This window comes from Chiloscyllium punctatum, chromosome 15 (assembly GCF_047496795.1).
Source record: "Chiloscyllium punctatum isolate Juve2018m chromosome 15, sChiPun1.3, whole genome shotgun sequence".
Taxonomy (NCBI): domain Eukaryota; kingdom Metazoa; phylum Chordata; class Chondrichthyes; order Orectolobiformes; family Hemiscylliidae; genus Chiloscyllium; species Chiloscyllium punctatum.
In genome coordinates, this window is record NC_092753.1 from 74,484,119 (window position 1) to 74,499,809 (window position 15,691).

General features: G+C 40.6%; 1 protein-coding gene across 2 annotated transcripts in view; it reads left to right on the forward strand.

Moving 5' to 3' along the window:
- epha3 (eph receptor A3) overlaps positions 1 to 15,691 on the forward strand; it is a 244,619-nt gene that overhangs the window by 53,128 nt on the left and 175,800 nt on the right. For both annotated transcript variants that reach the window (XM_072585485.1, XM_072585486.1), the window contains exon 3: positions 9,672 to 10,335. In XM_072585485.1, coding sequence (XP_072441586.1) covers positions 9,672 to 10,335 — 664 coding nt within the window. The remainder of the gene's footprint in view (positions 1 to 9,671; positions 10,336 to 15,691) is intronic.

Here is a 15,691-nt window from a genome sequence, read left to right on the forward strand (position 1 = left end):
CCTTCCACCCTACCAACATTCGCATAAACCAAATCATCCGCCGACGTTTCCGCCACCTCCAAAAAGACCCCACCACCAGGGATATATTTCCGTCTCCACCCCTTTCCGCCTTTCACAAAGACCGTTCCCTCCGTGACTATCTGGTCAGGTCCACACCCCCCTACGACCCACCCTCCCATTCTGGCACTTTCCCCTGCCACCGCAGGAACTGTAAAACCTGTGCCCACACCTCCTCCCTCACCTCTATCCAAGGCCCTAAAGGAGCCTTCCACATCCATCAAAGTTCCACCTGCACATCCACTAATATCATTTATTGTATCCGTTGCTCCTGATGTGGTCTCCTCTACATTGGGGAGACTGGGCGCCTCCTAACAGAGCGCTTTAGGGAACATCTCCGAGACACCCGCACCAATCAACCAAACCGCCCTGTGGCCCAACATTTCAACTCCCCCTCCCACTCTGCTGAGGACATGGAGGTCCTGAGCCTGCTTCACCGCCGCTCCCTCACCACCAGACACCTGGAGGAAGAACGCCTCATCTTCCGCCTCGGAACACTTCAACCCCAGGGCATCAATGTGGACTTCAACAGCTTCCTCATTTCCCCTTCCCCCACCTCATCCTAGTTTCAAACTTCCAGCTCAGCACTGTCTCCTTGACTTGTCCGGACTTGTCCGACCTGCCTATCTTCTTTTCCACCTATCCACTCCACCCTCTCCTCCTTGACCTATCACCTTCATCTCCTCCCCCACTCACCCATTGTACTCTGTGCTACTCTCTCCCCACTCCCACCCTCCTCTAGCTTATCTCTCCACGCTTCAGGCTCACTGCCTTTATTCCTGATGAAGGGCTTTTGCCCGAAACGTCGATTTTGCTGCTCGTTGGATGCTGCCTGAACTGCTGTGCTCTTCCAGCACCACTAATCCAGTATTTGGTTTTCAGCATCTGCAGTCATTGTTTTTACCTGAGGTTAAGGTGAGAACCCCATGTTCATGGGAATGCTTGAATGCCAACAGAAAAGGCAGGTTCGGGCTGTAAGATGGATATCGTAAATATTAGTATAATATTCTTACATTTGTACATCTAAAAAAAATTCAGACACTAGATGTGGTAGTTAGTTGTATCTAAGAATGATGAAAAACTTGCTACATTTCATATTGAGGCAGTGAATGCAGTAGAAATTGTTTGACCCTGTTTTATACAGTGTACTAGTCTTTAACAGCATGTGTTGGTATTATTGTAAAAGCTTCAGATTGTTATCATGGCAGCAGTTGGAAATTTTTTGAGTCGGAATTTAATCAAGTTCTTTGTATCTGTTACGACACACCTTCATGGCAGATGGAATTGGACCTGGAACGTATGGCTCAGAGATAGGGATACCCCCACTGTACCACAAGGGCCTTAGTCTTAGGCTAGTCTGTTGTTGCACAGACAGCTTAATGAACTCCTCATTGTTAGCTGAAATATGTCTGAATTGGTTGCATGGGAAATGGAAAAACCTAGCTTAAATCAACAGTAGAATTTAAGACTTTTTTTCAATTATATGTGAAAGTCCCATTTATTTCTATTAACCCAAGCACTCACAAGGGTATGGTATGAAGATGGTGCAGTGGGGAGCTAGAAGTTAGGAGTTTGAAAATCTGACAGATCTCATTAAAAGCTGCCATTCAGCAGTTCATACATCAGTGCTCAGAGTGGTACTCTGGGAAAATGTTCAAACGAAGAATAAAAAATCATAACATTTACTTGTTTGAACCTTGTGTATAATTGCTGACACCTGGAAGACCTTTTATTGTGTAATACTTTCAAATACAAAGCAGACTAAGCTTTGTTTCAAAGAAGATAAAAGTCAAGCTTGCTAACTGATCCACAGCTAGAGAATACACTCAAAATACATCACACAGGGTTACGCTAAATGTAATTACAGCTGTGATATTACTGCAAACAGATTGTTTCATTATTTGTGCTTCAGATATTTTCTTTCAATCAAGCAATCCTTTTATGTTGGTCTAGTGGAATACAGACATTGAAATATGTAAGAACTAAACTTAGCTGTGTGTAATTTAAGATCTGGAGAAAGTGGTGGAACCTTATTAAAGATATGGATGACCCAAAGAGCTGCGTCTTTGTGATGAAATGAAAGTAATGAAATTAACAAAATTATGTCACTCGAAATCAGAGGAACATGGATTTATTTGCAAAGCCAGGAGTTTATTCCTCTGAGATGCTTCTGCTCCCCCAGCCATAACTTGTCTGGGCCTCTGGTAGAAACTCCTCTCATGGACATAAATGTTCCATATTTGGCTAAGTTAGGGCCATGGAGCTGCTGAGAAGAAATTCCAAGCCTAGCTGTTTGCTTCATAACTCAGAAACAATTAAGCTATCTAACAGCACCACTCAACAAACAATCACCTTGCTTTATGTCATCAATTGCATTTAAGTCATGATTATTGTACACTATTACTTCCAAAGTGTAAATTCAGTTGCAAGTTTCATCGATCATCACAGAGGAGACCACCAGGTGAAATTGACCAATAATTGAGAGCCCTCAAAGTATAAGGTGATTTAACCCTAGCTGCCTGGCAGAAGCCAGGTGAGTGAGCAGTTTAAATCCACCAACTGCCCATCTTGAAGCTACAAGGAACCAAACAATATATTTTTATCTGTACGACTGAAATAGTACCTAAGATTCCAGTGACAAAAGCTGATGGGGTTCTGGTTTGTATTTGAATCTGTTGTCTTCGTGACTTTACAGGTCTTATTTGTAATTTTCCCTTCCCTCACTGAAAGTGGGCTATCACAAATGCTCAGGTCATGAACAGAAGTTACCTACAATGAAATGGAAGCTTGGAATTCCTTGTTGGGGCTAGAATTTACATTTCTCAGTGGGGGGGAGAAGGAAAGTTGATGCAAAGAGAATGGTTTCACCCTACCAAATACCATTTCAGACCATTGAGTCAAGCCAATGGGAATTGGCTGGTTAGTGAAAAGTGGACTCTGCACCTCATCAGGTGTCTTATAAGGGACATCATGGGAAGGCATGGAATCTTCCTGCAAACAGGAAGTCTGTCACAACCACAAATTTAAAGATCCCCCAGTGTCTAAACTGATCTTTCCTTTACATTGAAAGTTCACACATGAAATCAAAGAGCAGATACAGCTGCTTTCAACAGCAGAATGAACTACCACATTCAGCGCAGTTATAGTGGGAGGTCTTTACTCTGAACTTGTGTAACTTTATTAGCGCTGCTAGAAAAAACTCCCAAATTGTGATCTGTTCAACACTTGAAAAATGAGGTGGGCGATGGACAATTTTACACAGTTGTTTTTTTTAGCAAATTGAATAGCTTACTATTTGGCAGTTGGGTGGACTTCAGATTTACACACTTGCTTGGCTTCTGGAAGGTTTGAGATGTGTAATAACTTTGCATTGCTGGTCCGATGTCAACATGCCACATGTGACATTTGCAAGTGGGGTTTGTGGCCCACTGATTTTGTGAAGGCCTCTTGAGGTGGCCTGGTGGCTGTATAGAGAATTAGTGAAAGATCTGGCACTGCCCCTTCCAGGGAAGGCCTGTCAAACCATAAACAACTCAGGCACTAGTCAGGTCGACTGCAGGAATCCAGATTCTGGCAGAGGTGGAAGGCCCACAAAGGTGAGAGTAAAATGGAGGCATTGACTTGCAGGAAGGGTATATTCTGTACTTCATATATCAGAGAGGACCCAGGACAAAGAAAGGTAAGATTGAGGGTCAGTGGCTGTTTGACATATTGCAGGGAGAGAGTCCATGGGTGTCAGGAGCAAGGGGAGATGATTGGCTCTCATAATGCTCCCCATTGCCTTATATATTGCACCCAACTCAAGAACAGATTGCCTTTGATTGAGGATGAAGTGATTGGAACCAGATGGATCTCATTGACTAAGAGATTCTTGGTTTGGGTTGTTAACCTAGGCCAAATGGGGAGCCCTGGTTGACCAGTATAAACAGAGGATTCCGAATCTCCTCAGTTCGGGGACTGACTCAGAGCTGGCTGGCCACAGCCAGCATCCTGGGCACATGTAAATACAGGGTGACTTGGTGATGGGATACTGGCCTCTGTACAGTTATTCCAGAGGGTCAAATCCCTTAAATTGGCATTTTGGATGTGCTCTATCAGATGTTGCGCATGCTGCGTGACAACAGGCCCACCTGTGTGGCATGAAACCCTTCAATTATTATTGGTTGACCATTTAAGAATCTTAATTGGTAACGTGGTGTCAATCCCAATTATCTTTCTCCACCATTGGCAGCAGAAGATTCTAGCTGTAAAATCTAACTCCCCACCAATTTTGTGAAACCTCTTGAAATGGCCCAGCAGATGATCCCGCCACTTGCTTGTTGTAGGCAGGAGGCTCAGCTCAATGAGGCCAGGACACGTCCCATTCTGCAGTGAGTCTGCAGTGGTAGCTCAATGTATTGGAGCATGTATCTAGCAGAGGCAAGCCGCCAAGTAAAATCCGGGGCTGTTGTCTGGTCCAGTTCTTACTGAAAGCACGTAGCACAAATTAAATGAATTTTCCATGGTCTGTCATTTGCATTTATGTCAGAGTGAAGGAGACTGGGGTCAGCAGCTGTGCCTCAGGACTGTGTTTATACAGCAGAACTGTGAAATTTCAGGTAGATGATCAGCAGGTTGAATCATTGGAAAATGGATACAAAGGCCACTGTACTAATTAAAACTTGTGGGAGGCACCAAACCTCTTCTCCATCTGATGTCAGGAATCATAAAGCCCTGTGGGTTGCTTTCCTGATTCTAACATTACTTTACAGTTTATATGTAATAGTTTAGAATGTGGCAAGAACTTGCATTTTTTTCCCTTCATTTTATTGCCTTTTTTTCGGAGAAATACTGACAATGGAATCCTATGGGCTATGCCTTTCATGAGTGCTCACACTCTTTACAATAGCGAGCTGTGGAACACTTTGATTTTGTGAATAATAAACCAGGTTCACTTCCTTCTCCTTTTGAAGACTGTATGCACATTCCAGCAAGTTACCCTCTCACGGATACAGTTATAGGGTCATAGAGTCATGCAGCACGGAAACAGACCCTTCAGTCCAACTCGTTCATACTGACCGGGATTCCTAAACTGAACTTATCCCATAAGCTTGCATTTGGCCCTGAACTCTCTAAACCTTTCCTATTCATGTTCCTGTCCAAATACCTTGTAAATATTGTAATTGTACTCACATCTATCACTCCCTCTGGCAGCTTGTGTATGGACCACGCTTTGTCTGAAAAAGTTGCCCTTCAGATCCATTTTAAATCTTTTCTTTTTGACCTTAAGCCTATGTCCTCTAGGTTTGGACTTCCTTATCCTGAGGAAAAGACTTTGGTTATTCGCTTTATGTATGCCTGTCATAATTTTATAAAACCTCTATAACGTCACCCCTCAGCCCCCTCTACTTCCAGGGAAAAAGGTCCCAGCCTATCCAGCCTCTCCTTATAACTCAAACCTTTCAGTCTTGGTTGGCAACATACTTATGAATCTTTTCAGCACCTTTTCTAGTTTAATACCATACTTCCTGTAGCAGGGCGACCAGCTCGTATGCAATACTACAAAAGTGGCCTCACTAATGTCTTGTACAACATGTGTCCTAACTCCTATACTCAATGCTTTGACCAATGAAGGCAAGTGTGCCAAATGCCTTCTTCACCAGCCTGTCTACCTGTCACTTTCAAGGAACTGTGTACCCAAGATAGTCCCTTTGTCCTTTGTGCCCCGGACCTGAAGAGAAAATCTCAATAGCCTCATGAGGTAAAACTGTGACCCCATTGACAGTTGTTTTTATTCATTTGTGGGATGTGGGCATAGCTGGTTAAGTCAGCATTTATTATCCGTTCTAGTCATTCTTGAAGTTGGTGGTGAGCTTCCTTCTTAAACTGTTGCATCCATTTGGTGTAGCTTCACCCACAATAGTGTTAGAGAAGGTGTCCCAGGACAGTGACAGTGGCATTTTATTTCTATGTTAGAATGGTGAATGTCTATCTAATGAATTGTTAACTTATTTCTCCCACATGATGACTAAACATTGCATGAATAAGTTTTTCTGGATCAAACTGAATTCCTAATTCTTCAAGAGCTGAAATTGCATTCAGAGATGACACTTATTGCAGTGCTGGTTAAAAGAAAGACTGTAAATGCTAAACATCTTAACCAAATGGTTCAGTTACAAGAGATGCTGTGACTGGTCTTTCTTCTAGTTACTGCATTTGCTTTGCAATGATTGCAATTAGACTTTCCGTCAGGAGGAAGCTGCACTCACAGCTGTACAATGTGACAAGAAAAGTAATAAAATCGGTGTTTAAAAGCATTGTGTAAAAGGGCAATGCTATGGACAATGATAGTGAACAACAAGGCCTTGTTAGTCAAAATAGTGCATTTTAGAAAAAATGTTAATGGTATGTGCTCGGTTTGGTTTTTGTATGGCCCTGGTAACTTCATGAATGATTTATGCATTTTTACTCCCAAGTCCCTTTGCTCCTCTGTCTCATTCAGAATTTTATTTTCTAAGATGTAATCTCTTTAATTTCTTGTCAAACTGTAATATCTCACATTTATCTCTGTTGAAATTCATTTGCCAATTATATGCTCATTATGAAATTTATTGTATTTATGTAATTTGTTCCTATTTTCCTCAGCATTAACTAATAAGCCCCCACCCTGTCGCAACAAATTTGGTGTCATTTGCAAATTTAGAAATTGTAGTTTTGATTCCTAAGTCTAAATTTAAATATAAATTGTAAATGGTAATGGTCTCAGCATTTGTCCTTGTGGAACACTACTGAACACCTTTTATTATGCTGAATAATTCCCCTTTCTCCAAATCTATGATTTTGGTCTTGGAGTCAGCTAGCCATCCATTTTGTCATTTGACCCCGACTGCACACGCTGTGACCTTTTTAATTAGTTTTTTACATGCTGCCTCAGTGAAGGCCTCTTGGAAGATCTAGATGAATTACATTTACTGCATTATCCTTGTCAGCTCACTTTTTTTTACAAAACAAAGTAGGAATTGGTCAAGCAAAAAAATCCCTTTTGAAATTCATTACTGTATTTTAGATTTCTATATATTCCTCTGCTCTCTTCTTCAATATGGTTTCTGTTACTTTTCAGCCTAATATCGTTCAATTAGAATTGAATTCCAAATACAGAGAGGCAATTCCAATGCAGTTCTTCACCACGACAACTCAGAACCTAAGACAGGAGGAAGGGGTCTTAGTGTGTTGTCTGTTTCTAGCAGTTGTACAGCTTTAGTTAGTGCCCAAAAGAATTGGGACTTTCATTGTCCATCTGTACTGGAGACTAATAACAGCTGTCATATCTCATTGACATAATGTAGCGTTGCATTAATTGAAACAAGAGGGCCAAGGTTGAATTTCAGTGCCTGGACATCAGTAAATGTCAAAATAATGAGACTAAATGTTGACTTGCCTAGTTTCCAGAATTATATTCTTGGTGTAGCTACCAGAAAACTCCATGATGTAAATTTATCACAACATTGAATAACCTACAAGGAATAATTACAATTAGAATACCTCTTGATCCCCGGTAGAGCTTTAATCCAAAATAATAGGTAATCAGTTTTGCAATAAGTATATTTTTACCTGATTATTTTCATGATGCTATTTAATGCAGATATAGTAGTTTCAAGATGCAACATAATCAGGAGCAGCTTGTCTCATTATTAGGTTTCCTGTTTTGTTTTAAATCCACATTCAATTCAAAACATTGACGTATTTAGTCAAGAGTTCACAGATTTTTTTTTGGAGTGTGGGATAACCCAGATGGATTAAAATTAAAAGATATGTTTGATGTAATCCACCTCAGAGGAGCAAGTCAATAATAAATGTTTGCAATTGTTGCTGCTAAGCATACTGCTAAACTAGATTGATGTGCATCTTAATGATCAGATTTAACCCGAAATTTGGAGGACTTGTTTATTGGCTCCTGGGGAAAGAAACTGAAAAAATCTCTTCACTGTAGCAGAAGGAGCATCTGCTGTAATAGGATCAGTTTGTCAGTCACTTTTTATCAAAACAGATTCAACAAAGTGATTTTTTCAATAAATGAATCCCATAACATGCAGTCAGTGACATTACATTATTTTTAGATTAGATTCCCTACAATATGGAAACAGGCCCTTCGGCCCAACAAGTCCACACCGACCCTCCAAAGCGTAACCCACCCAGACCCATTTCCTTCTGACTAATGCAGCTAACACTATGGGCAATTTAGCATGGCCAATTCATCTAACCTGCACATCTTTGGACACTGGGAGGAAACCCACACAGAAACGGGGAGAATGTACAAACTCCACATAGACAGTTACCCAAGGTTGGAATCGAATCTGAGACCCTGCTGCTGTGAGGCAGCAGTGCTAACCACTGAGCCACCATGCCACCCCAATTAGCATTGAACATTGCGCTGTTTTCTTTCCAGATGACACACAGCCCTTTTGTGTATATAATACTTTGTGCTATTAAATATTTTGGCTTTTTTGATATATTTAGGACAAGCCTGAACAGTTTGCAAGACAGGAGAATTAATGACATTATTCCGAAAACAAGTTGCCCTGCGATGCCACAGTTCAGTTGTTCAGCAGTTGGGTGTAGATGGGTGTTCTTGCACTTCTGCTCACAATGGGTGCGGGGTCAAAAGTGCTGCCCACTTGATGTCAATGCCAGACAACTTGAACCAGTTTTGACTTGCACCTCATTCAAACATTGTCAATGAACTGCAGGGGTCAAGTGGGCAGGAGACAGGACCCAGTTACAGCCACTGGGACAGAACAGAGGAAATGGGACAGATTGAGTGTTGAACTCATTGGGTGTGAAGGACTGGAAGGGATGTGATCCAGAGGGACTGCCATTGTGCTGGAGTTTACCTACTGGAGCACTATTGCTCCTCTGGACCATTAAATTCCTCAGCCTTTTTTTTTCTCCTCCAGCATTTAGCTGTTGCTTTTAAGGGTGACCCCATTGAACACCTGATCTAAAATGTATGGGGGCAGGGCAACACGAGACTTTGCATAATTTGCGAAAACATCTGCTTGCTGCCTTTGGAATTTGGCTGAGGTGCCCCCTCAACCCCTGGCCATTTTTTTTAAGCTGAGAAATGGAAAGACGGCAACTGAAAAAATGTGACTCCTCCCCAGCCTGATACCCCAGAACCAGAAATCATGAATAGGGAAAATGAGGATTGTACGTGGGTGTGCAAGATGGAAGCTAGAGTAAATGTTAAGTTCATTTTCATTCCTAGGTGTAAAAAAAAGTAATACTTGGAAACAAATGTACTGGTCATACTGGGTCTCCAATTTGATATAAATAAGATAAGCAAGATATGTCATTTGTGAATTTTACTGCTTTTTTTCTCTTATCTTAGTGTGCTGTTTTTTAAATGGGCCAGTGCCAGAAAAGCAAATTGCACTAATTTTCTTTCATTCAACTGGCACTATATCCAGTTTGGAAATGTTTTGTTTCTTTCTATGGGGTTAAATATGACCATGACTAATGTTCCAGGCAAGTTGAATTGGAGAATTGTCAGGTGGAATTGTGGGTCACCTCAGCACAGGAAGAAGCTCTAAGTTCTAAGTTACAATTCTGTAACGTTTTTTCAATTTTCTTTTCAGTGGGAAGAAATCAGCGGAGTGGACGAGCACTACATACCAATCCGTACCTACCAGGTATGTAATGTAATGGAACCCAGTCAGAACAACTGGCTACGGACAAACTGGATTCCTCGGAACTCTGCCCAAAAGGTTTATGTTGAACTTAAGTTTACGCTGAGAGACTGCAACAGCATCCCTTTGGTGCTGGGATCCTGTAAAGAAACGTTCAACCTCTATTACATGGAGTCTGATGAAGATCACATTGTCAGGTTCAGGGAAAGCCAGTTTGTAAAGATTGACACCATTGCTGCAGACGAGAGCTTCACCCAGATGGACCTGGGTGATCGAATCCTCAAGCTGAACACTGAGGTCCGTGAGGTTGGGCCAATCAACAAGAAAGGATTTTATTTGGCCTTTCAGGACGTTGGTGCCTGTGTTGCATTAGTGTCTGTGCGTGTCTTCTTCAAAAAGTGTCCTTTTATCACAAGGAACTTGGCTATGTTCCCAGACACAGTGCCTGGAGTAGACTCCCTGTCTCTTGTGGAGGTGCGTGGTTCCTGTGTCAATCATTCCAAGGAGGAGGACCCACCCAGGATGTATTGCAGCACAGATGGAGAATGGCTGGTGCCAATAGGGAAGTGCCTGTGCAATGCTGGATATGAAGAAAGAGGAAGCACGTGCCAAGGTAACAATTAGTTGAGCTAGAATTGGGAAAATCTCCCAGTCAGCAGTTTATGAATTATTTGAACCCATTTCAGAAACATGTTATCAGTTTCAACAGATTTGCCAAACCCCCTTTGTTTATAGGATAATTTAACACATTAGTACACAGAAATTTTAAAGAATTCATATTGTGTCACCCTCATTGGGTTGGAATTTATCTTTAAAATTGATTGTATTAGAATATTTAATTGCATTTTTTTTCTTCTATTTACAGTCTATGCAGTATGGATAAAATTGATTGTGTTTTAATGTTTTCAGCAGCTTTTGAGCCCATCTTGTTCTTTCTTTGAATCTGTTGACATAATTCCAGAAGCATAAGAGAAAAATACAATTGAATTTTATTATAACCAAGTGTTGCTAATCCTAGGTCACACTTGGCATCTTTACAGAGTTCCATTTATTCATTTCTGAGAGTTGTGGGATCCCAAATGTCATACATTGCTGTGTGAGTGCACTTGGCAAAGCAATGCAGGAAGGTTATTGATTCTCATGTATTGTACACGTTGAGTCCTCATGGTTACCTTGGGATATCAAGTACTGCTCTTTGTTACAGTCTGTGTGGGCTACAAGTGTCTGTCATGAGGTTGTGCTTTGATCTAGTTAAGTGTTGATCCTTGCCATATTTTGACAATGCATTTCTTTAGAATTGATTCTGTAAGTCAATGATACAAAAACATCAAAATGTGTGTTTGATCTATCATTCAGACTGCATAGACCAAAATACTTATGAGCATACTTTAATCAGATTCACTAAAACAGTGAATTCTTAATAAATTTTTTTTGTACTTATTGTCTCATTCAAAGTACTGGCATACTGATAAGGCAAAGGTATTTTGTTTAACTTTGCACATAACTGGACTCCAGGTTCATTCAAAGAATGCCAAAAAACCCATTAAAACCTGACTGATTTTACCCTTATCCCATTTCCTTAGCAATATCATGAAATGAATGTTCTTTAATGTAAATACACTTCAGCAGATGTTTGGAGTGGTTAAGTAGAGCACATTTAGGCCAAGCCATTAATAATGTTTTAAAAGACACGCAGCATATTGTGTAAGTAGTGCATGGGATAAGTATCAAATCTGCTTGACATTCTCATGGATTTTTTATGTGAGAGAGTTGTTTTGTCAAAATGTTTTAATTGCATGTCTCAATTCATTTGTACAGCAAATAATTGAATAGATGTACATGGGTAATAGAAATTGAGAGGATCTCACTTTTTAAGTGTGTTTGCTCCCTCATAATTCTTTATCTTTGACAGAAGGCTCTTTGAAGTAAAACTATGCTGAGTGTCTTAAAGGAGGCTAAGAACAACACCTTTTCCTCGTTTTCTGGAATGATTGATCTCAGTAATTCAACCAAAGAATTGGGTACATCTTCAATAGTATTTCAATCCAATTTTCCACACTGGTGCCTGAAATAACTACACAGAGGCCATTATCTAGTATCCTGTCACCAAGTCACCCTTTGATGTGGAGAGTCCCTGACACTGATCCAACTTCTTCAGAGCCAGCTCTCAGAACCTCTGACACTCCTGTTCAGATCTGTCAGCCAGGGTTCCCTGATTGGCCCAGATAAACAGCCCCAGTCAGGGAACTCCTATTCTGAGGTCCACCTGGCTGATCTCTTTACAATCACCACAGTGCCTCTCCCTGAAATGAATCACAGGATTTAGAAACCTGTGTGATTTTTGATTTTTGAAAGGTGCTAGTTTAATAGATATAGATAGGATCAGAGATAAAGAATTTCAATTTAGATTTTAACACAGCAATTATCATTTGTTTTGGATATATTCCAAATCACTTGACACGACAATTACATGTTTTAATAAGCATAGCCATTTTGTTCATTGCAAGTTTTCTTATAAATAGCAGTGAGATGAAGGACTAATAAAATGTGTTTTTTTGATATTATTGGTTAAAGGAGAAAAAAATCAACTGGACCTCTTTTTCAAATAATGCTAAGGCTACACAAAAGCCATCTGGATCATCATAGTCAGCTTCATCTTGAGGTCCTGCCTGGAAACAGTGACCCCACACATTACATCTCTCCCTCAGTAGGACAGCAGATTATCAGTTAAAATGATGGTGCTCTCTAACTCCAGACATGGGTTGCAAATCCATAAATCTTCTGATCCACCAACCTCAAGGCTTCTAACTTAGCCAAGCTGACACTAACGTTTACTTGATTGGACTGGACACAAAAATGTTTGCTGTACCTACAGACCTTTACTTGCCACTAAAATTATTGGTAGAGAATGATGAGCAAGCTGAGCCAAAAATATCGACAAGTGATGACACTCTGTAGGCAAGATTCCAAACAGTTAGGTTATCATTAGAAAATGTGCTGAAGTCATTGGTATATTTAAATTTAAAAACGAATGGCAGGACGAACAAAAGTAATCAAATAGATGATTACAAACACATGAAAATATTATGTCATTAACTTGTGCCAATCATAAATCTGATAAAGTCGAGTACATTTTTCTATATTTTCTTGATGAAGGGCTTTTGCCCGAAATGTCGATTTTCCTGCTCCTCGGATGCTGCCTGACCTGCTGTGCTTTTCCAGCACCACTCTAATCTTGACATTTTTCTATGTTGTCTAGGCAATTATTAATTCCAAATTATCTCAATATCCTGCACCTTATCCCGTCCTGCCTTCTTTCCTGTTATTTCTTTCCTTTGTTCATCCTCAAAGCTAATTGAAGCTACGTAACGATGTTGTGTGATGAAACTGTGGATGCTCCATTAACTTTATAGCCTCTTAACCGAAACCAACCATAATAAGGAGAGGCAATTTACAATACTGTGACCAGTGTGCTGAACAAATCGTTTTTAAATGAGTGCATTGGCCCAGCAGTGTGGAAATCACTCGAACTTATGATTCAGGTTGTTGAAACGACTGGAAAGAGTCACAGGTAGGTAGAGGGCTGGTGCAAAGGAACAAACCTTTTTGAAAACTGAACAAAAGCAATGTCAGTGAAGAATCATGGAGCTGCAGGTGATGAAAGGGGACAGTCATTTGCTCCAATTTTGTGTGACCAGGACAGTTTTCTCAGTTTCACCTGGTTTTCTGTATTGTATTCCTTACCTGCCATTTGGGTAAAAAAAAACAGATATCTCAACCAACAGCAAAGCAATGCATTACAGATTCCAGCGTCTGTAGTTATTTGTTACTGCAATGCTTTCTATCTTCTGTTTCCCACTTGACCCCTGAACTGTTCTTTTCATTGGGTGAGCTACAGCAGCGTCTGTTGTTGAGTGGAAATGCGGCACATCTGCAACTGTCGAGTGGCAGAATTCTTTCTTGGGTGTTTTTGAAGGACCCATTATGGTAGTACTTCTAGAGTGTGCTTAATAGAGGCTAATAATGGATCATCTTTCAAAGCAATGACAGCTGAGATGGTAACCTCTGGCTCCTTCACTGGTATGCTTTTGAAAAGTAACAGCAAAGAAACAAAATGGAGAATCCAAAGCTTGCACTTGAACTTTAACTGTAATTTTGCAATGCTTCAGAAAAGCGAATGGGGTTGTTTTCCGTTTTGTACTCTCTCTCTCTTTCTCTCTCGTGCGTCTTTCAATCACGATAAGGTTCACTGTTAAGTATTTCAACAAACACTGAATAACTACAAAAAGTTGAAATCAGATTGAAGTAGCTATCAATAAGAATACCATCAAAAACTTTGCATCCATAGAAACCATTTAATATATGGCCAAACAACATTGCAAGAAGCTTGGAAGTTCAAATCTGTTTTCTCATGCAGTTTCCCATGAAGTGCCATGCGGTTTAACATATTGTATGAAGCTTTTCCAGGGAGGCTTAAGCACTGCTCAATGCACCAGATAGTCTAAACAATTCAAAAATGCAGTGCTAATCTGAGAAAAGAAAATGGGTTAGATGCGTCCAGATGTTTGCAGCTTTGGATTGCAGGAAGATATCCATCAACTCCGAACTAGCTCTTAACAGAAACTAGGAGGAGGCTACACACCTCCTGTTGGCCATTAAAGAAAATCATGGTCGAATTTTTATATCGACTCTATGTTGCCACCAGTTCTGAGATCCCTCTATTCTCTTGCTGCCCAAGGACCATTGCTCTCTGTCTTGAATGTTCTCATTGACTTGAGCATAGAGAGCCCTGGCATAGGCAGTTAATACTAAATAAATACAGAAAATGTTGTGAGTGCTCCGTAGGTCTGACAGCATCTGTGGAGGCAGGCATAGAGTTAAGATTTCATGTCAATGACCTACCACCAATTCACAGATGCTGTCCAACTTATTGAGTCTTCTCAGCATTTTTAAAAAAATTTCAGCTTTCTAGTATCTGCAATATTTAGCTTTTGGATTAATGCTAAAGGTGTAATTTTGTGTCACTAATGTGACAGTCAAATCAATCGTGGGTCAGGTATGTCAGTATAAAGAGTCATGCTTTACAAATGCAGTCCTCAATATTAGTATTGCCTTGTTAAAAAAGAGCAAACATAAATTAAGACAAGTTGCAATGCCAGTCTTCTAGTCCTAAACTTGGATTTTAAAAGTGATCTACAGTTAGCTGAAATTTACCCATATTAATTAAGTTTAGAGCTAGTTTTAGAACATAGAGCATAGAACATAGAACAATACAGTGCAGAACAAGCTCTTCGGCCCTCAATGTTGTTCCAACCTGTGAACTAATCTAAGCCCATCCCCCTACACTATCCCATCATCATCCATGTGCTTATCCAAGGACTGTTTAAATACCCCTAACATGGGTGAGTTAACTACATTGGCAGGCAGGGCATTCCAAGCCCTTACCACTTTCTGAGTAAAGAGCTTATCTCTGACATCTATCACCCTTCAATTTGCAGCTATTTCCCCTCGTGCAAGCCAACATCATCATCCTCGGAAAAAGACTGTCATTGTCCACCCTGTCTAATCCTCTGATCATCTTGTATGTCTCTATTAAATCCCCTCTTAGCCTTCTTCTTTCCAATGAGAACAGACCCAACTCCCTCAACCTTTCCTCATAAGACTTTCCCTTCAGACCAGACAATATCCTGGTAAATCTCCTTCACACCTTTTCCAATGCTTCCACATCCTTCCTGTAATGGGGCGACCAGAACTGTACACAATATTCCAAATGAGGCCACACTAGAGTTTTGTACAGTTGCAGCATGACATCACGGCTCTGGAACTCAATCCCTCTGCCAATAAAACCTAACACACCATATGCTTTTTAACAGCACTATCAACCTGGTGGCAACTTTCAGGAAACTATGTACATGGACTCCAAGATCCCTCTGCACATCCACACTACCAAGAATCTTTCCATTGACCCA